Source organism: Cupressus sempervirens, chromosome 7 (genome assembly GCF_028749045.1).
Source record: "Cupressus sempervirens isolate cs-2001-9-10 chromosome 7, ASM2874904v1, whole genome shotgun sequence".
Classification (NCBI taxonomy): Eukaryota; Viridiplantae; Streptophyta; class Pinopsida; order Cupressales; family Cupressaceae; genus Cupressus; species Cupressus sempervirens.
Window position 1 is genome coordinate 138,834,896 of NC_143124.1, and position 22,502 is coordinate 138,857,397.

The following is a 22,502-nucleotide window of genomic DNA, read 5'->3' on the forward strand; positions in this document are numbered from 1 at the left end:
AAATGATGAAAACTCTCATTTTCACACTTCTGGAATTTCCCCAAATTCCAAATTTGAATTTGCATGTTGAAGTGGCTTGCTTGTTGACATGTTTGAGTCTTTTGCCAAAGGCATGTGTTTGTTTTGTGCTTGTTTTTGTGTTTTTCTTGTTTGCATTTCGGTTTTTTTCTCCATTTTGGAAGAAATTGCAAGTTCTTTCCAAGAACTTGAGCACGTTTCACTTCACTCCACATTCCATTTCCATCTTTCCATGTCACAACACTTTGCATTCCATTCGACAAATATGATTACATGTTTTCCATCTCATTCACCATCCGCACATGCATGTAATTCCATTTTCCGCTTCCATTTTCACTCATCTCACTTTCCGCATCCATTCGCACGACACAATTACATGAAATGCCTTACGTGTAATTGCATCTCAAAGGTCCGATTTTGATTAAAAGTCACTTTCTAAAAAGTCAAAAAGATGTCATTTTCATTTTCCATGTACTTTGACTTCATCTTTTCACCAAAGATGACTATAAAATTCATTTTTCGTCTTCCATTTTCCATTTCCATCTCTCCATATGCATTCGCACCTTTATGAGCAAATACATGTTTCTGCATCTTTCCATGCTTTCCATCTCATCCTTCATCCCTTGTTACATGTTGCATTTACATGCAATCCATTTCCGTGCAATGACATCTTGAAAGCCCAAGTCACTTTATAAAAATCAGCAATCTCCATTTGCACGCATTCCCATGCTCCAAGCACTTTATTTCAACAAAAAAAGAGAGTTAAAGGTGCTAATGGAAAGTTGTTTCGAGTTTACATCCGGACATCGTCAAGAAGGTTTTCAAAGTGTCGAAGAATCCAGAATGTGTCAATCTACAAAGGAGAATTCACGACAACTTGAGCGAGAAAAGCTGGATCATATCAAGTTTCCACATGACAGCAGACAATTTATCAAAGTTAGAGGTTATCAAAAGACGCAACACCATGGATATCAAGGTGATTGCAATGGTACAAAGTACATGAACTTCTGATCCTGTGATCATTCAAGAGTGCATCGTCAAGTACAAGGCCCTTCAGAACAATCCCTAGGATTGTTTCCTTCTTTTCTGTCTTCTTTCTTCTTCTTTTATGTTTTTAATTGAAGATGATGTATTGCATGAAAAGATGTAATTACATGTAATGCGAGTTGCATGTAACCCTATATTTTCTCTTTTAGTTAGACTAGGTCAAAGTTGGTTGAGTTGCTCCCACTTTTTCCTCCACCTTTTTCTCAACTCCTATGCCTATATAAAGAAGTGCCCCCTCATTGTAAAAATCATCTTTTGTTGTATGCAAGAAAGCTCTGCCAACATTTATGCAAGCATAACTTTGATTGTGTAGTACAAAGTTGGGAGAAAAGTGAATAAAAGAAGCAATTGGATTCGAAGCTTTGACTGGAAACAATTGTGATAGAGCAAATTAGAAGCTTTGACTGTAATTTGTGCCTATTTTCTTGATTCATGTTATTATTGTGTGTTCAATAAAGGAGCATGGTGATTTAAGAAGCAATCGGAGCTGAAGCTTTGACTGGGAGTGGTTGTGGAAATATGTAGCTAGAAGCTTTATCTGTAGCTTATAGTTTCTTTCTTAATTCGCAAATAGTTGAGCTATTTTTACTTTTAGGAGTCTTTGTGCCCTAATTGTAAAGCTTTTCCATATAGAAGTACGATCGGATTTAGAGCCAAACTGATACATTTTCAGCTAGTCTTTGAGTTAGTGAAGGTTTATCGGTATCACTATTTCCAGCTCTTGATAGAAGTGTAGTTAGAGATTTAGCCTACCCATTACTCGCTCAACGAGTAAGTGGATTCTTTCTTGAAAGATAAGAAGAAAAGATATTGGTAACACCTATTTTATAATAATCTCTCAACTTTTTGCTTACCTTAAGTTGATTCAAAGAATGGTGAGAAGGGGGAGCCTTCCCTTTAAGGTAGGATAGACTGTCTCATACGCTGTAGCTGGGAATCCTATTTTGCGATTGGATTTTTACCCAAAACTTTCGGTTGCAAAATATCCATCCAATAGTGAGTAACTTCAAGAGGATGACGTTGATGATGATGCCATACTCTGAGGCTTCTTAATGGCCTCAGACAGGGTGATAGGATTGAACCCTTTTACCCAACCCTTCAGTGGTTCTGTTAGTCCGTCCATGAAGAGCACTATCCGTCTTGTTTCGGAAATGTCCACGACCAAAACTAATAGTTTTTGAAATTCTGTAATGTATTGGTCAACCGATCCAGTTTGTCTCAGTTGTGCCAATTCTTTGAAATTAAGTTCTAGATCTTTACCATCAAATCGATTTATCAATCTCTCAGTGAATTCCGCATAGGTATTTATTTGGTCATGCCCCAGTGTGATGGTGTTGTGATGCCACCATTCATGTGCTACTCCCTCCAAGTGTAATGCTGCAAATTTAATTGCTTCTCCTTCTGGCATTGGATTAAGTTGGAAGTATTGGCCTTCATTATCGACGCTAACACAAATATTGATCTGGATTCATCAAATGGTGAAAGATTTACTTTACTCAACTTCCTTCTGAGATCATCGTTAAAATATCCTCGGTTTTCGCCTTCTGAATATCTCATTCTCGGTTTTACGTAATCTTTGTAGGGTATATCTTCCTCAAAGGTTGTCTGCTTCCCTCTGTGTGGTGCCTCCATCCTTGGGGGAAAGACGGCATGGAAGGTCGAGAGCATGTTGGATGAGGGTTTGCCTTACCCGACACTGAGTACGCGTTGTGATCATTTTGTTCACTGGATATCTTATTGTTTGCCAATTTCTTGAGAGTTTCTTCCATGAGTTGCTAAGTATCATTGATCTACGCCTGATTCCTCGCAAGTTCTCTTAGTAGCGCCAATAGTGTAGCAGCCATGGGTTCTTGTTCTACCGCCATACTATCAATTGAATGGGATCTTCTTCTCTTATGACTATAAACTCTCATTTACTGTCCACAGGCTGGCAGGATGGTTAGCTCTAATACCATTGTAATGTTGCTGTTCCCCTTCGTCTCAAACAATCGAAGCAACAATTGTGTATAGTTCACTGGAGAAGTAGTACGGCTTGGGTAAAATGTCGTATGGTACCAAAAGGGGAATGCACACTTAGGAAAGATGGTCGTATGGTGTGATGCTGGATGAAGAGGATGTATAACATACCAATTTTCCTAATCATGTTCAATCTAGAAATAAATTGATTTCCTATTTCACATGACTAAGATTTTCAACAATTGATTTAAACTGAAATAAAATTTAATGCTGATTTACCAAGATTATGAAACGTTAACAATAGCTAACTAAATCTACTGAAGTAATTATCAGACGTATTCATTTAACTACTTCTAGTTATTCATTCGAAAATAAATAGCAGATATTCTTGAAAGGAAATACAATTTGAGATATTTGAAATCAATTAACTTCTTTAACGAAATAACTAATTATAAAGTAAAATGACTTTCATCCAGAAAAGAAATAACTAACATACAGAGGCTAAAGAACATATAGATTATTTTGTGAAGCTTCATTTATAGGTTGTCCAAGCCCTAGCTTTGGTGAGAGGAGAAGCATTGACATAGGCTTAACCTCCCAGCCGTGGACCATTACTTATCCCCATATGTTCTAATTAATAGAACGATCCTCCCTACCCCGAGGTCGGACTTGGGATGTTCATTAATCCAGCCATTAGAGTATCCAGGTGGGTTGAGGTCTCAACAGTTATTCAACAAAATAACTGAAGTGTCTGGACAACAACATAGATCACTTGTTCCGGAAAATCTGCCTAATTCTACCCTGGCCAAGGATTTCAAATTGTGGGTTTACAATCCGATCTCCACCACTTGGCTTGACAACTTATTTCACAAGTGGAACTTGCATGAGCTAATGCAATATTTATTTGATTCTGATATCATTCTTGTTTTACAGATACATCTACACCTCCTCACCAAATTCAGGCCATCAAGCCAGTGATTCCTTGGTGCCTTCAGATTAACTTCATTTAGATATTTTACACCCTTTTTCACCTTATTCTGGCATTTTGCCTGGTGAATTCCTTGGTGCTTTGGGTTCAATATCTCAATCTCAGTTATCAAGTTTTATATCAAGTTGTAAATGATTTAATATGATAGCTTTCAAAGAAAAATTCAGAGAGATTACATATTCAGATATCAACAAGAAAACTATCAGACTTGAGTATAAAATCATTGCTATGTTATCACACATGGCAGTCGGCAGACTTTTCAAAGATCACAACAGACTTGAAAGGAATACGACAGGCTTTTATCATTGTCTTTTATCACAAGAAAACGACAAACTTTGAATAAAGAACAATAGGCTCCAAGCATATATCATATAAGTAAATATGACACACCTTTGCAATGAAAAACGATAACTATGAACAGTTTTGGCCTTACGGTCGGCTTAATGATTGAACTCAGCTTTCATAACAGCAAATGGAAAATATGAAGGATGGCACGAGTTCAATTAGATTCTTATGTGACTCTCTCTGTCACCAATATCTGAGATGTGCCTACACTTGATTAATCTCGCCTATCTTGCTTGGAGATCTGCAGCAAGGAAGCTCAGTCGGAAGCACAGTATATTTATATTTGGACTGTCTCTGCAAGTTATCAAGAAGTTAACAGGGATTTCGACAACATAAAGGACTTGAAAAGCCGAGAGTGGGGGATAGTGCCGATAGACGAGTAAAGGATTCCATAATATAGAATTGAGCCAGACCTTACGGCTAACTTTAGTTACAAGATTATATTCGAAGGTTATTCAAATCGACTTAAAAAGAAAAAGAAAGAAAGGAGGGAAAGATGAGAAGGAAAGAAGATGAAAGGTTTTAAATAATTAATATTATTTTATTATTGTTTTATTTTCTTAATAATGCTTATATGTACGTAATGATAAGGTGGCATCGTTGGATTAATATTTTAAATGTAATGCTGTCACTTTATTATTATTTACATATGATCATATCTGAGAATATAAAATAATAGTTAAATGATATTAATATTTGATAATTCGTAAAGGTAAGAACTTATGTTTATTTTACATTGTTTTATTATATCGTTTCACTTTATAGCTCATGCGGTTCCACCATAAAATATGTTGCCAAGTCCTAATAAGGATAGTTTTAGGTCAAACTTGTCGAATCCGATGACTGAACCATACGACCATCCCCTTCCGATGACCTCGTTTTGCAATGTTTCCCCTCTCTCTCTCCAGTCTTCATCCTGTAATCATTCAAAAACAACATTTTCGCCAAGACATCAATTCAAGATTTATAAATTGCTAATTAAAAATCATCAAGTGACTGTTAGGCATGTCAAAATAACTAACTTGTTCATCATATATGTACAACGGCTATAATTAATTGACTCTATTTCACATGATCATGAATAAATTGATACAACAGCTAAAATTAACTAAGTCACTTTCATATGATAATTAAATCGATACAATGGCTATAATTAACTAATTCAATTTCACATGATCATGAAGGAATAAGCAACGACTATAATTAACTAATTCAATTTCACATGATCATGAAGGAATAAGCAACGGCTATAACTAACATGTTATAACAATGGCTATAATTAACTAATTCAATTTCACATGAACATGAAGAAATAATTTGGTTCAACGACTATAATCAATTAAAAATTTTAGGGCAAAATTTGGGATGTAACAGGATGTCCGTATGGAAGGCCACAAAACGTCGTATGGTAGTGGGGGCAGTGGTGTATGGTGACAAAGTCTTGGTCGTACGGTAACCAAGGAGGTCGTACGGTTGTGAAAGGAGGCAGTACGGTAGCCAAGAATGCAGTATGGTGATTAGTTGGTGAAGGTAGAGGGGTGTGTGTACGGTATGGAATAGGGATGGTCGTACAACTAATATTTGGGTTACCGGATGATGTATGGTATGAGTGTGTACAGATGGTGCAATGCTGTGAGGGATGGAGCGTATTGCAGGTTGCTTTGCTAATGATTAGGCCATGCTCAGAGTTATCATTACAAGTGATTACATTCACTAGAGACACCAAACAACGCTAGTACAAATATTGAAAACCAATCACAGATTGATACAAATATAGGTATTTGCAAACAAAGATGGTGTGTGGATTTGCCAGATCTGAGCAAGTAATACAGAATGGAATAGGGTGAGGGATGAATCTCACAAGAACCGGAAGAGCCAAGTAGGGAATGTCTTTCAGTTCCGAAATGACAAACAACAGAGAATCCCAACAGGAATTCACAGTACAAAAAAAAATCCAAATTGCATACCCACAACTACCTACAAGCCATGCTTAAATACTCGTCAGGGAAAACCTTTCCAAGGGTGTACAAAGATAGCCAATGGCTACACTTACTTACGGAAACAAAAATAAAAATGGGTCTGAGATATACTAAATCAGTCGGTCCATTAACAAAGGTTTGATTAATAATTTATTTTATGACGGGAACATTACAATAACCACGAAGATATCGATCTTGAAGAAGTCCAAAGACAAGGACCCACTATTGATATTAAATGGAAGGAATAGTGGTAAAGTTCACTTGGTAGGATATAAGAGATAAGGTTAAGAATTTATTTCATTTTTATGAATTTATGGTAAAATTCACGTGGAAGGAGATAAGAGGTAAGTTTATGATTTTATATCTTTTTATATGAATTTATGTTAGAGACTTTCATATATATAAATATAACTTATTCATTTCTAAATAGAGATGTAAATGTTCATACATAATTTTAAAAGGATTATATCTATATATATATATTTCTAAAACAATTTCTTATGAATATAGGTGATTATAGATTGGGAAATTTGTCAATATAGAAAATAATGTGTTAAAATATAGATTAAAGATATATATTTATAAGATTGGATATATATATATATATATATATATATATATATATATATGTTCAAAGCATATATTTAAATTAGATTTTTATCTATATTGGAATGGTCTTATATTATTTGGATATTATATTAGTGCCTCTCCTATTATTTCAATATGTACTATAAGAGCTATTTTTTCCAAGAATGTTCCTACAAGAAAAGGAGGGAGATTGAGATTCAGAGGGAGCTTGACATTTCACTATAAGGAAACCTTGAAAGAGAGAGAGAAGATATAGGATATGGTTCAGTCAACCTTTAGTGATCTTGGTCGTATTGATTCAGAGGGAGTAGACCATGTCAAGATGGATTCTCTAGTGCTCAATAAATTGTAGCAGCCAAGAAGGCTGTGATTCATAAATAGACTTCGTGACTTCGTGACTATGTGATTTTAATGGGCCTACCCCTTGTGTGCATCATGAGGAATTGACGACTTCCAAATGATGTCACTTGTATCTGCAGAAGTTATTGAAAGGCGACGATCTTAAAATAGCTTAATTTTTTATTATGATGGATATCTTATGATATCTATGTAGATCATGATAGATTATACTTTTGCATGTTGGATGTTTATATGGTAAGCATTATGAGAATGCGTGTGCACATAACTTTTAAACATTTTTTGAGTACATGGTGAATGTTATGCAACTTGATGTTCTAGAAGGCCATTAGACAGAGTAATTGGTGAATATCATGAAACTTGATCTTTTGGAGACCATTACTTACAGTACGTAGTGAATATCTTGCATCTTGACATTCTGGAGGCCATTACTTAAAGAGTATTTAGTGGATATCATATATTGTTATTCTGGAGACTAATACTAATGTGATATCAAAATGGTGAATATCGTATGTTGATATTCTGGAGACCATCACTTAGAGTATTCGGTGAATATCATATATTCTGAAGGCTAATACTCATGTTATCAAAATGGTGGATATTATTTGATCACCTTAAAATTTGTCATGCCGAATGTTACCAATGGTGTAATATCTGTCTTGTGTTTATCCTCCCTAGCTAAGAGGGAGTGTTGATGTTTGGTAGCTTTTGTTGGATAAATCTATATATAATTATATATGTGATAATTTATATACGTTTTCATCATATATGAGATAGAAGTTTATATGAGTGAAATATATATTATATATATTTATATATATAACTATGATTAAGTTTTTATTATATTAATTATCTATGTAATGAATAGAGATGTCCCGTATAAATCTATATATAATTATACATGTGACATAATTTATATATACGTTTTCATCATATATGAGAGAAGTTTTTATGAGAGAAATCAATATTCTATAAATACACACACACACAACTATGATTAAGTTTTTATTATATTAATTGTCTAATTAATGAATCGACATGTCCCATATAAATCTATACATAATTATATATGTAATATAATTTTTATATATGTTTTCATCATATACGAGAGAAATATATATATATATATATATATATATATATATATATATATATATATATATATATATATATATATATATATATATATATATATATATATATATAAACTATGATTAAGTTTTTATCATAATAATTATCTAATTAATGAATAGACATGTCCCATGTCCTGTAAAGGGACATATCTCTTCATTGCTTATTCTCGATTTAAATAAGAGGTTACTGCCATTTGAAAAACACACCAAATATAATGGCATACATTTGCAGGGATTCTGATAAATCAACATCGAGGACTGTTTCTTGTATGATAGGTGTGAACCATTGCTGATAATCTTGAAAGAACTCCAAAGAACTTTTAGGTTTTTCTTTGACCATTATTATAGGCTTGTTCAAAGGTTGAAAAGAACTTTGAAGATTGCATCCTTTAATTGTAATACACGTGAATTGGAATTTTGAGGATTAGATTGAGGATAACCCTTAATAGTGGTGATAGGTCTATTAGGAATTTGAGTAGAATTTGATTGAGGGCATCCTTTGATACTTATTATAGGCTTATTGACTATCAAAGCTTGAGCATGATATTGACAACATAATTTGATTAGGCTTGTGATTCTTTATGAGTACATCACTAGAATGGAGTGTATTAAGGAAATTAGTAATGATAGAATCCTCTTCTCCCAAGATGTCCTTAGAATAGGGATTAGGGACTTCCTTTAAGGCTTCGTTTCAACCAAGAGTGTCAAATAAAGTGTTATTAAGAAAAGTAATTATGGCGTCGTCCTCTTGCACTAAGATATCCTCAGAAAGTGTTATAAAGAAAACTAATTATGGTGTTGTCCTCTTGTGCTAAGATATCCTTAGAAAGGGGGGATGTCATAGGAGGACGATCATTGCTCATTAAGTCATCATTGGTAGAAAGGAAATGATAGAGATGGATAGAATGTAAAGTGGCCCTCGGGGGTTGAATAGTATCCTCACGAAGAAGATGCATATTAAGAGAATAATCAATATTATCTTGCAATGACTCATCCAAAATTGGGGGATCCTGAAAATATGGATTATTGTCTTGGCTTAATATCTTCCCATGAGAAGGAGGATCCTTAGGAGAACAAAATGTGATTAACCTAAAGAAACTATTCATGATGAGATATGCAAGATGAAACTATATGCAAACACATAAAGAAGAAATTAGATCATCTATGTGACTAAATGAGTGCGTGAAATTAAATATTTTTGTATTTTAAAGTGTGAAAAATGCAAGAATGCAAAGAATGTAGCTATATTAGATCTAAATAATACAATGTAACAATGACGTAAATGAAATGTGTACAAAGTAGATTTAGATATACAAATGCAAAAGGGATGCAACTAGGTGCATACAATTTAACAAAGAGAAGGAAAACTAACACCAAAATCTAAATGGAGATGTAAGAAGTTGGATCTATCAAAATATGACATACAAAATGGTGAGCAATGCTAGGACAGATCACTCACCAAAGTATATGTTATAATTAGGAAGATCCAAGACCTTGGAACAAAGGAAATCCGATTAGCCCAAGGTAAGGTGCCAATTCGTGATCTTCACAACGTAGGGTCTTGGATGGTTCTTCCTTTCCCTAAGAGGAGTTGTAAATGATATGCAAGAGACGAATATAGTCTGTGAAAGTAAATGCAAAGAACATTGGTAGGAATTCGTGATCTTCACAATGTAGGGTCTTGGATGGTTCTTGCTTTCCCAGAGAGGAGTCGTAAATGATATGCAAGAGACAAACCTAATCTATGAAAGTAAATGCAAAGAATGTTGGTAAGAAGGTGTGCACCTATGAAATCAAGTAGAATGAAGGTGCAAGAGATTGGTTATCTGCTGATCGGAGCCTTAAAATGAATTGAACAACCAAAAACTTGCAAATATAATATGGGTATCCCTCTGTTTTGCTGCTTGGTATAGGTTGAAATGGAGGGTACAGGTTGACTTTGACCTAGACTTGGGCTCAAAATTGGAACTGGGTTTTGAGAAATTTGGTGTGTGGCTTCTCAGATCAATCACAAAAATTGGTACTACAATAGTGGGGTACCGGTCGACCTCAACCTGTACTTGAAAGTGTCAAAACTCGGAATAAAAGACAGATATTGAAAGTGCTTTAAAAAGGGTCCTTATTGTATGCACCCTAAAATGGTTGCCTAGACTATGGGCTCCCATTCTTCAATTTATCAATTTCCTGAATCAATGCATTGTAATATTTTATTAAATCAATTCAAATCATTTTCCTTGATCGAATTGCAATTAATTTAATTATTTCGATATTTCCTAAGATTGATCATCTTATTTTAAATCTTATTTAATTAAAAGAGAACTTCTCTTTTAATTGAATAAAATAGCTCCTATTTAATTAAAAGAACTTGCTCCCTTTTAATTAAATAAAATCCCCACTTAAATCTCTCCGTACGATTAAAAAAAGGAAAAAAAAAAAAAAAAAAAAAAAAAAATCCTTTTTATTTACACTTAAATGCACATATTTTTAAGTGGGATTCCTTAATTTCCTCTTTCCACTTTCTTGTCAAACACTCCTCTTTTCTCATTGGTGGAATTTTGTCTCACACAGATCAAGCCTTATTATCCCATATTGGTTGTGAGAAGCCGCCCACCTCCACAATTGACTATATAAGGAGCCCTCTCCTTCTCATTTGGATAGATGTTAGTTGCTATAGTATTGTTATGCCACAGGTTTGGAGAGCGATTTTGGAGGAGTTTTGAGCATTGGGGTTTGAGCCTTAGGGTTTGGATATTGGAGCTTCATTGCAACTTCTCTTTTCTTGTCTTCTTCTCTCATGCATCCATGGCTTCCATTATCATGTTTCATCCTTGCATTTTCATATTAGCTTAGAGTCATATTTGTTTTTATAGATTAATCTTGCATTGTTATTTCCTTTCATAGATTAGATTTCCTTTCTTATAGTGCTTTGCATTGTTATCATTTAGATTAGCTTGCATCTTCATTTGCATGCATATTTGATGATCATGGAGACTAGCACTCTTGCTTTTCCTCTTTTAATCTCTCGTTTTACGGTGTACTTGCATGGGCACAAACTAGGTCAAACTGAGGGCCTCCATTACAAACCCTTGCACTGCATAAATAGAGAGCTATGAGTTACCATTTGAGATCTCATTGTTGAGTAATTTTGGATATAATGACTCATAGAAGTGTGTCAACATTTTAGCACACTTATATCTTCAACTGGAACAATGAATCCGGATATGGACCTGCACAACAAAGAGAGGGGAAATTGTTAGGGAGGCAAGCCCATATTTAGGATTTAACCTTGAATTGAAATAAAGGAAATGAAAAACTAGCATGTAGTAATGACTAAATCTAACAATGGACATGTATCATACCAATGTAGATGTAACTGTGCTTTGTATGTGATTGAGTTTGTTGATATAATAGCCTTAACACAAAAACCCAAAAGGAAATCACGTAAGACAAAACCTCATGTCGTAGATGCTTGTAATTCGCCTCGATGAAGGATTGAAGAAGATGAAGAAGACTTGTATGAATGTATGTAGGTGGATCTCCTCCTTTGAAGGCTAACTTCTTTGTCTCTAATGATGAAAGAAGCTAGATCCATACAAAGGAAATGCATGCTTGAATGGATGGATGAATGCTTGGTTGAACTCCTTGAATGCTTGAGAGTGGATGCTCATGAAAATTGTGGATCTGTGGATCGCATATGGAACTTGTAGATGATCATATGAAGTGAGAAGATCTCCTTTTATATTGATTTTGGGGATCAAATTTGAAAGGGCCGATTGCACAAGGTAGGAAAAGCATTAATATTTTTGCATTAGGCCCGAGGACCAATTAAAATTTGCCCTAGGTAGAAGTCGACCTCAACCTCTATCCAAGTATAGGTTGAGGTTGACGTCTATTTAGATGTGTAAACTTCTAGGTAGAAATTCCTAGAGCCAAGAAATATAAGGGGATCGAGGGAAATATGGTGAGATATACAGAAAAATTAGTCAGAAATGGATTTAAGTCTTGATTTTTGTGATTAGAGGAATAAACGAGAATCCATGTGTAGAAATTAATGCCAACTTAGAGTCTTGAGCAAGAGTTGGAATAGGGAAAATGACCTTTATTTGAATATTAAATGGAATAGGAGGTCCTAATGTAAGAAACACACTAAGGAGGGCTAGAATGGTCTCGAAAATACCATAAGAGTAAGCTCTTACTTTTTAAGAGGGTACAAGTAATAATATTATTAAGTTGCCCCTAGGATTATAATTCATTGGGCTTAAGTAATCTCGTTAATAATTTTAATCCTAAAAAAGGGCATGATAGTTCACTCTTCCCAAAAATTGCTTGATCGCTTGCAATTGCAAAGTTCAAACTCAATGATGAATCATGTATACTGTAAAGTCGATAGAGTCTAGATCTTGTCAAATGACACATCTCTTGCCAAAGAACACCATGTAGACCTGGATTCTCAAGTGTCATTGTAACAATCTGATGAGTCAAATAATAATGTCCATGTAACTTGGAACCTATCTTTGACTTGGATCTAGCGATGGAGACAACCTACTCTCCATATGCATTTCGCGAATGTGATGATGGATGATGATCTCTACCCAATATTTGAGAACTCCCTTGCACCTGTAAAGTCTTTGATTCCATGAGTGTCAAGGGAATAAACTTGGGCCAACAATAACACCATCTTCCAACTCTACCAACAGGGATTGTATGCAACTTTGGAAACAATTTGGCCAACAAGTGGGTAGTATACACAATAGGAACCCCTAAAAAAATTTGTGATGATATCTTGGTGAGTCTCCCAAATAGTTTAAGACAAGAAATGTAATTCACTCTCAAGATGCTCCTTTTTGACTTGATGATGCATGAAAATACCTGCAAACTCCCACAAGATCAAGGGTTTCCATATGTACTCATCACTGTGTTTTTTTGCAACAATCAGCTCTTTCTATGTAATGAAGAATCTGGAATATCAAAACCTTGACTTCTTTTACCCTTCAATAATATGGCAAGCTGTACCTCCTAAAAGTGGTAGAAATTAGACCACACATGGGCTGGAAACAAGTTACCTTTTTGACTTGATGATGCATGAAAATACCTGCAAACTCCCACAAGATCAAGGGTTTCCATATGTACTCATCACTGTGTTTTTTTGCAACAATCAGCTCTTTCTATGTAATGAAGAATCTGGAATATTAAAACCTTGACTTCTTTTACCCTTCAATAATATGGCAAGCTGTACCTCCTAAAAGTGGTAGAAATTAGACCACACATCGGCTGGAAACAAGTTACAAGTTAGACCACTGTGGTTTCGAATTTTTTTGTTCCCTTTAGCTGAAACCTTATACAAACATCAACTACCAACATAACTTCCATAAAATTTTCTAACTTGAGTTGTTCATGACTGATGGCAGGAGCTCATGATTTGAAATTAGCACAACCAGCAACATGACTACAGTATAGCAGATGCAATACAAAACTTATAAAAATAAAAAATGTGAGCAATGTAGAGGAAAACACCCCTGAATGAGCAAAAAATTATTTGTTAGCAGTTACAAATTGAAAAAACTTTCCTTCCCATGATGGAAAAAACTTGCATATCCATTTGTAGGGCAACTGAAGTAAAATGGTGGCTGATAATGATGCTAATTTATTTAAACTAAACTCAGTAAACAAAACAACTCATCATAGAAACCTTCACGTGGCAAAACACTAGATTTCATGTGGTCATATACCCCAGAAAATGTCCAAACTTCATCATGCAGTAAAACCAGAAAACACTACGTGCAGAAAACAGCACATGCAAGCAACATGCAACTCACAAAGAGCACATGCAAGCAACATGCGACTCACAAAAAGCACATGCAAGAACATGCAATCCACATAACCCTGTGCCTCCTGTGAGGGAGTTAGACCCAAACCTGCTTTGATACCATGTTATAAAACTAAAACTACTAAAGATGACCATTAGAAACATAAAATTATTATCTTGATAGATAACAGTGGCATTAATGATGACAGTGTGGCTCATAGCTGTCCTAGGTTGTTCCCTCCTTTGGGTGGTAGGAGATCAACAATTACTCTCCTCCTTCCTTGTGGGTAGATCTTTACAAAATAGCAAATTTTTGTTGCAAATAAAATCTCTTGCGTCTTCAAAATTCTTTTTCTATCATTAACCAGCTACATGTTTGAACAATCATCATTATATTTCAGTTGCTGGAATGCTATCATTGATATTGTCCTATTCTTTGGTACTTTTTAATGTGAGCACTACATGCTTCATTCTTAGTGAATGTATTTTAAAAGTGATTAGAATTCTACACATTATCAAGTAGCATTGGCCCTTGGGTGGTTGGAATACTCCACAAAAGGTGCTTTTAATACATTAAATTCCGAAGAAGCTGTGGCAAATATACTCTGGAGCCAGTAGAAGCAAAAGTCTGTTATTTTCTACCTAACATTTTACCAAATCTTATTGAATAATGCAAGACATCTTAGAATGTTACTGAAAATATTGATTGCTTACATGTAAAAAATGTGTACCATTTAGTTTCTTCTAGAATGAAATCATCTTCTGAACCGTTTTGCACTGGAGTTAGCAAAAGTAATTTATGTAAGTGAATATGACTGTGTTACATTTTTAATAGATTGAAATCTTTGACAATTGTTTATGCGTGTGTCAAAACTTAGAGACTTTAAAATGAGAAATCCCATTGAGCCATCAGTTTTCAGTATGCTAATGGTAGCTAAGCTGTGTGTCCAATAGAGATTGTTTGCTCTTCTTGTCATCTTATGTCACAGGCAGTTTAGCATCATCTTTTTGTCATTTGTTTGTAAAATTCAGAAGAGGTTACAAATTTGTTTCTTAATTTCCTCAGACCCGTCTGAGTCTGTACAAGGTCTTCTGCAGGTGCTAGGAGACAAAGCAGGAAGCCTCCCCATCATGGAATCCTCCTGTTGCTAGTTTACTGGCTTTTAGTTTTATGAGAACTTAGTATGGTTTTCTTCCTTTACTGAAATATATTGGGTATTTGGATCTGCTGGTTTTAAATGGATCTAGAGATCTCCTGATGCACATTTTCATTTTCAAAGGTTTATTTTTCTTGCAGTTGTACTTTTGAGGAGCTTGGGTAGCCATGATTGTTGTTGCTAGCCAGAGGAGTAAAGCCACGAAAACTGCCATTTGTACATATATCTTGTCCAAATATCTCTCTTCTCCAATCCATTCTTTGGATATTATAAAAAAGTTTGCTAAAGTTTTACACATAAATTCTTATGGTCAGAGCAGGGCTATATGTGCCAACCCGTCGGCATCATTGGGCAGTTTTCAGGATGTGTATAGTTTTACAAGCATGTCTTGTCCCTTGACCTTAAATCATTCTAGCATAAATAAAATTGGCTTCTCTCCAGAACGAGATAATTTTAACCGTGGATTCTCTCCTGATATATTGATATATTTTCACCCTTCATGGCGACATGTATCTTCTGCAAGGTCTCTTACAATTTTGAGGCAAGCTCGCAATCCAGCAGCATTGGCTGAGGAATTGGAGGGTGCCCTAGAGGATCACAGGATTGAAGATGCCTGGAAGGGCTATGAGCATTACAAACAATTAGAGGGTTTTCCAAGAAAGTCTCTTTTAAATAGGTTGATTTGTGTATTGACTAATTCTGGAGATCTACAATGGCTTGATAAAGCTTATTCTTTAGTCCTCACAGTTATCGAGGAGAAGAAGTGGGAACTACTAGACTGTGATTCTTTAATACTTTTATGTCAGAGCCTTGCAAGAGAAGGAAGGCCTATTCCAGCTTCCACTATTTTGAGAACAATGGTGGACATGCAGCAATATCCATCTGTGAATATGTGGAGTGCTGTGATAGCAGACATGTCTAAAACAGTGAATGGTGCATATCTAGCATCAGAAGTAGTTATTGAAATGTGTTATTTCTTCAAAGATGGAAGGTTGGATCCACGAAAGAGAAAAAATGCTCTGTTACTTGCCATGAAACCAAACACTGCAGCTTTTAACATTGCTCTGAATGCTTCACTGGCATTTGGGATGGCCAAAAAAGCTGAGAAGCTTTTAGAGCTGATGCCACGAGTAGGTGTGAAACCTGATGCCACTTCTTTCACTATAATGGTTGATATTTATGAGAAAAATGGACAGAGACATGAATTGATAAAACTAAAGAGGCATATTGATGAAACTCCTGGAATGCTTGATCATCAATATCAGAAGTTTTACAGTAGCTTGCTGATGTCCCACTTTAACTTCGGTGATCTTGATGCTGCCTCTGATGTTATACTGGGAATGTTAAAACGTGCAAAGGCAGCTCGGAGCTCTCTAGCTGCAGCCAAATCAGTATTGTCAGCTGTAGAGATGAATCCACATAGGTCTAGTACAGAGCTGAATAATGCGCCTCAGGTTCAAGATGATAAGCTACCAGAAACAGCCTCCATTATGATTGACAAGGATCCTAAACAGTTAGGAGGATCTTTAGAATCTAGAAAAATACAGAGTGATCTCATGTTCAGAGCTGGGGCTGAGAATTCGCTTATGCAATCCACAATAGAAGCTAGTTTTGGAGAGCTTGTTAGCCTAGAAAATCGTATACTTATTCCAAATGAGAAAGCCTACGCAAAACTTGTGAAAGGCTACTTGGAAGTGGACAAGGTTTCTGATTTGGCTGATTTTCTTATCAAAGTGCATCGGGAGGAAGGCTCTGTTTCCACGGAAAATTCTCCTAGTGCTCAAGTGATTGATGCTTGTATTGCATTGGGTTGGATAGACAAGGCACATGATATTCTTGATGAAGTAACTGCAGCTGAGGTTCCAGTAGGAGCTGGAGTTTATGCTTCACTCCTGAAAGCTTACTGCAAAGCACAACGACCTAGAGAGGCTGCTATACTTCTCAAGGAAGTTAGGAAGGCAGGCCTTCAGCTTGATGCCAGCTGCTATGATGATCTAATTGAGTTACGTGTGTCATACAGGGACCTGTGTGGTGCTTTGGATCTCTTCACAGAGATGAAAGACACTAAGATTGCATCATCAACAGATAACTACCAGCCCCTGACAGAATTTACAAATCAAAGTAAGCGAGAATTGAGGGTCTGTTTGCTGGAGGAAGTAAAAGATGATCAAGCAGATGCTGTTGGTGTGCGTGATTGGAATTCTGTCATAGACTTCTTCTGCAAGAAACAGCTAATGCATGACGCAGAGAAGGCTTTAAAGAAGATGAAAAAGCTAGGCTATCAGCCTAATTCACAGACATTTTATTCTTTGGTACAAGGTTACTATACTGCAAGAGGCGAGTATGAAGAGATAATAATGCTGTGGGCGGATATGAAGAAGATGGCATCGAAAGTTTCAAATATTAGAGTAAAGCCCTTACGTTTTGATCAAGAACTTCTTGACAATATTTTGTATGTGTTTGTTAGAGGGGGCTTTTTTGAAAAAGCCCTCGAAGTGATTTCTATTATGGAGCGGGAGAATATGTTTATAGACAAAGTCAAATACAGACAGGTTTACTTGAAGTATCATAGAAACCTTGCTACAAATACGAAAACTCGCAAAGTACAAACTGAAGTTCAATTTACAAAAAGAGAACAGGCGACGGCTTATAAAAGGTGGGCAGGCTTAGATTAGAATTCTTCATATATTGGTTGGGGAGTGTGAGGGGAAAGGCTTCCATGTTGAGACTCCACATGCACTACTCCTGTTACTTGTAGACTCTCTGCGTAGATTATGCAAGGTTCTCAGATACTGTTGCCAGTTGAATCAAGGTGCTTAGTGAGAGGTTGGGGGTGTCATTGAAAGGAATAAAGGCATCCAACCTGTTAATGACATTTGTGCAATGAAATGTGCGATCACTTTTTAATTACAGCCTTTCAAGAGTAACATTGAATGCACACACAAAAAAAGAGTTGTAGCAAGTCCAATTGATTGTTGGATCATGAGTGCTCTAATCTCAACTATTATATATACTCTAGGCTTGCAATGTGCATTGTGAACATAATGGGATAAATACACATAATTGTAGAGTACAGCTTCTATTATTACGTTCTGGAGCATGCGCAAGGATATTATTAACGAGATTCTTATGCCTCTCCAGCAGTGGAAACAATGTAACTGTCCAATCCTAACTTGAATTATGATTTATTAATGGTTGAATGTACATGAACAAGAGTCATAGCGACTACTCCTCTTCAATCCTGTCTATTAATGGATCTGTCTGTTATGATGGCCAAGGATTTTTTGTTCAAGTAATCTATGTTGGCTAGTCAGATTCTTGAGATAACAGGGTGGCAAGAATATTGCGATAAGGAGAAAATGGGTTCTAATTGGACTAGCTTTCCTGGGACTGACAGTTGTTACTTCCAACAAAGGGTTTGATAAAATTATATTTTAGATTAAAGTGACTGTGATTTGACAGTCACTCCAATCTGAATTTCGACAATCCTATGAAGACATCTATTCAACTATCAGAAACCTAAATCTCTTTGGTAGTTGATTTTACCCTTGCAAATGCTATGTTTGTTGAGTGCATTTGAGTTGGAGTAGTACTGGTGGGTGACCCCCTGGGAAGTTTCAGTGCTTCAACTCTGTGAACATCACCTAGATGCAATGAGTGTTGAGTGTTTCATTCATTTTGATGAAAGACGGATTCATGTGAATTGCTACTCATGAAACATGGGTCAATGAGTTTGACTTGAAATAGTACACAATTCAATCTGATAGCAATATCACGATTTAAATGTCTTTATCTTAACTTTTTAAGAAAAATAGAAATTGTTGAAAAATATCTAATTTTCAAGAATTATATATAAAATCTTTTATAATTAAAAATTATATATTAATATGAAGTAAAAAAGTAATACAAAATTTAAGTAAGTTTCTAAATTTATATTAAGAAATATTCTAAGGTGAAAAATTCAAGAAATAAATATATTTTAATTTTGACATGTTTCAAAATTAATGCATAAATTTATAATATAAATATCATAAAATCATATATATATATGTGTGTGTGTGTGTGTGTGTGTGTGTGTGTGTGTGTGTGTGTGTGTGTGTGTGTATATGATGGCACATGCACTTAATGCAAATTAGTGTAAGTATTGAAACAATTCAAAAAATATTCAATAGCAATGATTCAATAAGCAAAAATGAGGCAAGAGCCTACAATACAATAGTAAATTGTGAGCCTCTTTAATGAGTCTACTCGAACTTAATAAATAATAATAATAATTAATCCAAACACATAATATTTAAATTTGGCTTCAACTTCTTACCAATAAAAAAAATTCCGAGGAAAAAAAGTTCTCAAGAGTGCTCAAATGTGACAAGAAATAAATTTGATGAGACAATAATGACCTATCAATTAATAAATGTGACAGGACAAATGTGACAATAAATAAATTTGATGAGATAATGACTTTTCAATTAATAAATGTGACAAATAAAATTTAAACAATGATTGCAATTTAAAACAAAACAAAGACTAATAGATCAATATATTAAACAAAATGGAAGTAAATTGGTGGCGAACCTTCTATATTAATAATTTTAAACTCTCTATTACTTGAATTCATTCAAACACTCTTTCAAGTCAACATTATATTTTTTCCTTATTTTAAATTGGACATTATCACCCCTTACATTAATTAGACATTATCACCCTTTATATTAACCCATGTCATTCAACTATCACACCATATACTTATAATATAAAATTAAACTTTGTCAAGTGTAAATATTTAATAATTTAATTCTTAAAAAATATCAATTAGCGTATTATTTTAATATTTCATATAATTTATTTTAGATTTATTTGTAAAGTTTTTGAAATAAAAGCAGCCAAAACAAGGGGGCTGGCCCATTAAAGCAAGCTGGATGACTACTAGCAGATAACCATTAGAACATAACTAACCCCAAATTTATTTTAGATTTATTTGTAAAGTTATTTTATTTAAACAATATAATCATACTAATTTCACTAAATTTAAATTCAGACTATTTGCATGAACTTTGATCTTGTTTATTTTACGATGATACTGTTTTTTTGCGCCACAAGCTAATGAGTTGTATAACCAAAATTTAGTGTTAAAATCAATGAGAAAAAATCTTTACAAACTCAAAATTTAGACTAAAGAATACTATTAATGTATTTGATGTGACCTAATACTTTGTTCCATTGCAAATAGAATCTGGGGTTTGGTCTGCCTGGTCTTTTTGTTTTTTGTTTTCTTGTGGTTGTGGTCCCAGTATTCTAAATTCCTGATGACCCATCTTCTCTGAAATTCCTCATGACTCAACTGGTAAGTAATGGATTTGGCTAAGTCTAGATGAGAAAGGTAGAAATCAAATGGAGGGGTGTGAAATGTTTGCCGAGTGTTTTTTTTAGAGGAAGTAAGAATGACAAAAACATGACCAGTATTTAAAATTCCCTTGGACCTTGTAAAGCACGCCCAATGTGGAAGGGCATGAGAATTTTTTTGTCTTAAAATCTACCTACGTACGTGTTGCACGCTCATAAGTGCTACAAACTAAGACACGTAAAACTTGTTTAATAAAATGGAAGGTGAAGAATGAATATTAAGCCCCATACGCATTTGAAAACGGATAACAAGCAATCTATCCAAAACATTCAAATCCCTTGCACATGCATCCACAAATGCTAGTCTATCATCTCAAATTTCTTTGCAGAATTAATATCCTCCTCATGAGTGTTGACACAAGGTAAACACTAAAACTATTCAAAGAATGAAATTAAAATTGTATGCATTATGAATCAAATTGCATTTGTGTTAACTACTTGAAAATCAAAATAATGACTAATACTAGTTAAGTTGCATACTAAAACACTAAAATAAAATCATGAAAATTCTATGTAACATTTAGAAGCTTAGTATGTGTGAAGTTGCGTATAATAATAGTTGGTAATTGCTTTGACAAATTCTTGACTACCTAGAGTTAATAAATTTAATAGATATCAAACATAACAACCTAAAATAGACAAAATAGTTTCGTGTGGTTTAATAGTTGACACAAGTATTTTTTACTTATTGTTGCTTCACTTCCATATTGACTTCACCTTCTTGAACCCTCTTCTATCATATTCACAAAAGACCCACAAATTCATACATGCATAAGGAAGGAAGAACTAATTGAGGACTTTTATTCATGAAACAACTTAGTTAACTATACCTAATAAAATAGAATAATCAACTTATTTATATTCATTATTTAAAAGTAATAGTATTTAAACTTACTAGCTACACAATTTTCTTAAATACTTATCTTTCTTAAATAGTTGATAAATTTAACTAAGTTTACAACTTTAATAAGATGAATACAAGAAACATATTTAAATAATTCATATTAAAAAAGAAATCTCAATTCAAATAATGAATTAAGAAACTTTGTATTAAATATATAATTTATTTTTCAACTCCATTAACAATACAAAATCAAGACATCGAAAATGTTTCTTATAAATAATAATAATTAATTTAAAAAAAATTAAAATTTACTAAAATAATAAAATAGACAACTAATTATATTTTTATCTTAAAACCTAACTAACTAAGAATTTTACACGATTTATATATTAAAAAGTAAGCAATCTTTTTCAATAATAAATAGAAACTTGTCTATTTTAATATTACCTCGACACATACTTTTAGAAGTTTAAAGGTCAATGAAATCTTGATGATTAATTTTAATTATAAAATGTGATCTTGATGATTAATTTTAATTATAAAATGTGATTCATTTACATCCAATATAAAAAAAGTATCGAACTAGTATGAGCCCATTAAAAATTAACTTATAAACATGTTTAAAAAAGAGGGCACAATACATTCACCTAAATCTATGTTTTATTCAACAAAGTTTCAATATAAACTCAAGAAGGGTTGGTATACAATGATTTAAATTTTAGATTCCAAAGAGATGATATAAAGATGGTAGTCCCATTAATTTTATAAACATTTGTTAATGCATTGTAAGAGTTATTTGGCGTGTTGCTCTACAAAAATGATTATAGATATTTTTGAAATGGATGGGACAAGAGGACATTTGTTTCACATTTATTGATGAT

The 22,502-nt window shown here is 34.2% G+C and overlaps 1 protein-coding gene across 3 annotated transcripts in view; it reads left to right on the top strand.

Annotated features, from left to right (window-relative positions):
• The window catches only part of LOC149545899 (pentatricopeptide repeat-containing protein At1g03100, mitochondrial-like), a 44,027-nt gene extending 24,869 nt beyond the window's left edge, over positions 1-19,158 (top strand). The window contains exons 2-4 of one of the 3 annotated variants that reach the window (XM_089790876.1): positions 15,316-15,399; positions 15,515-15,590; positions 15,694-19,158. In XM_089790876.1, the coding sequence (XP_089647002.1) occupies positions 15,758-18,049 (2,292 nt within the window). In that variant the 5' untranslated portion in view covers positions 15,316-15,399; positions 15,515-15,590; positions 15,694-15,757 and the 3' untranslated portion in view covers positions 18,050-19,158. Of the gene's footprint in view, positions 1-15,283; positions 15,400-15,514 lie in introns of all 3 variants that reach the window. The other 2 variants (XM_089790875.1, XM_089790874.1) reach the window with 2 other exon arrangements.
• Positions 19,159-22,502: the final 3,344 nt, after the last annotated feature.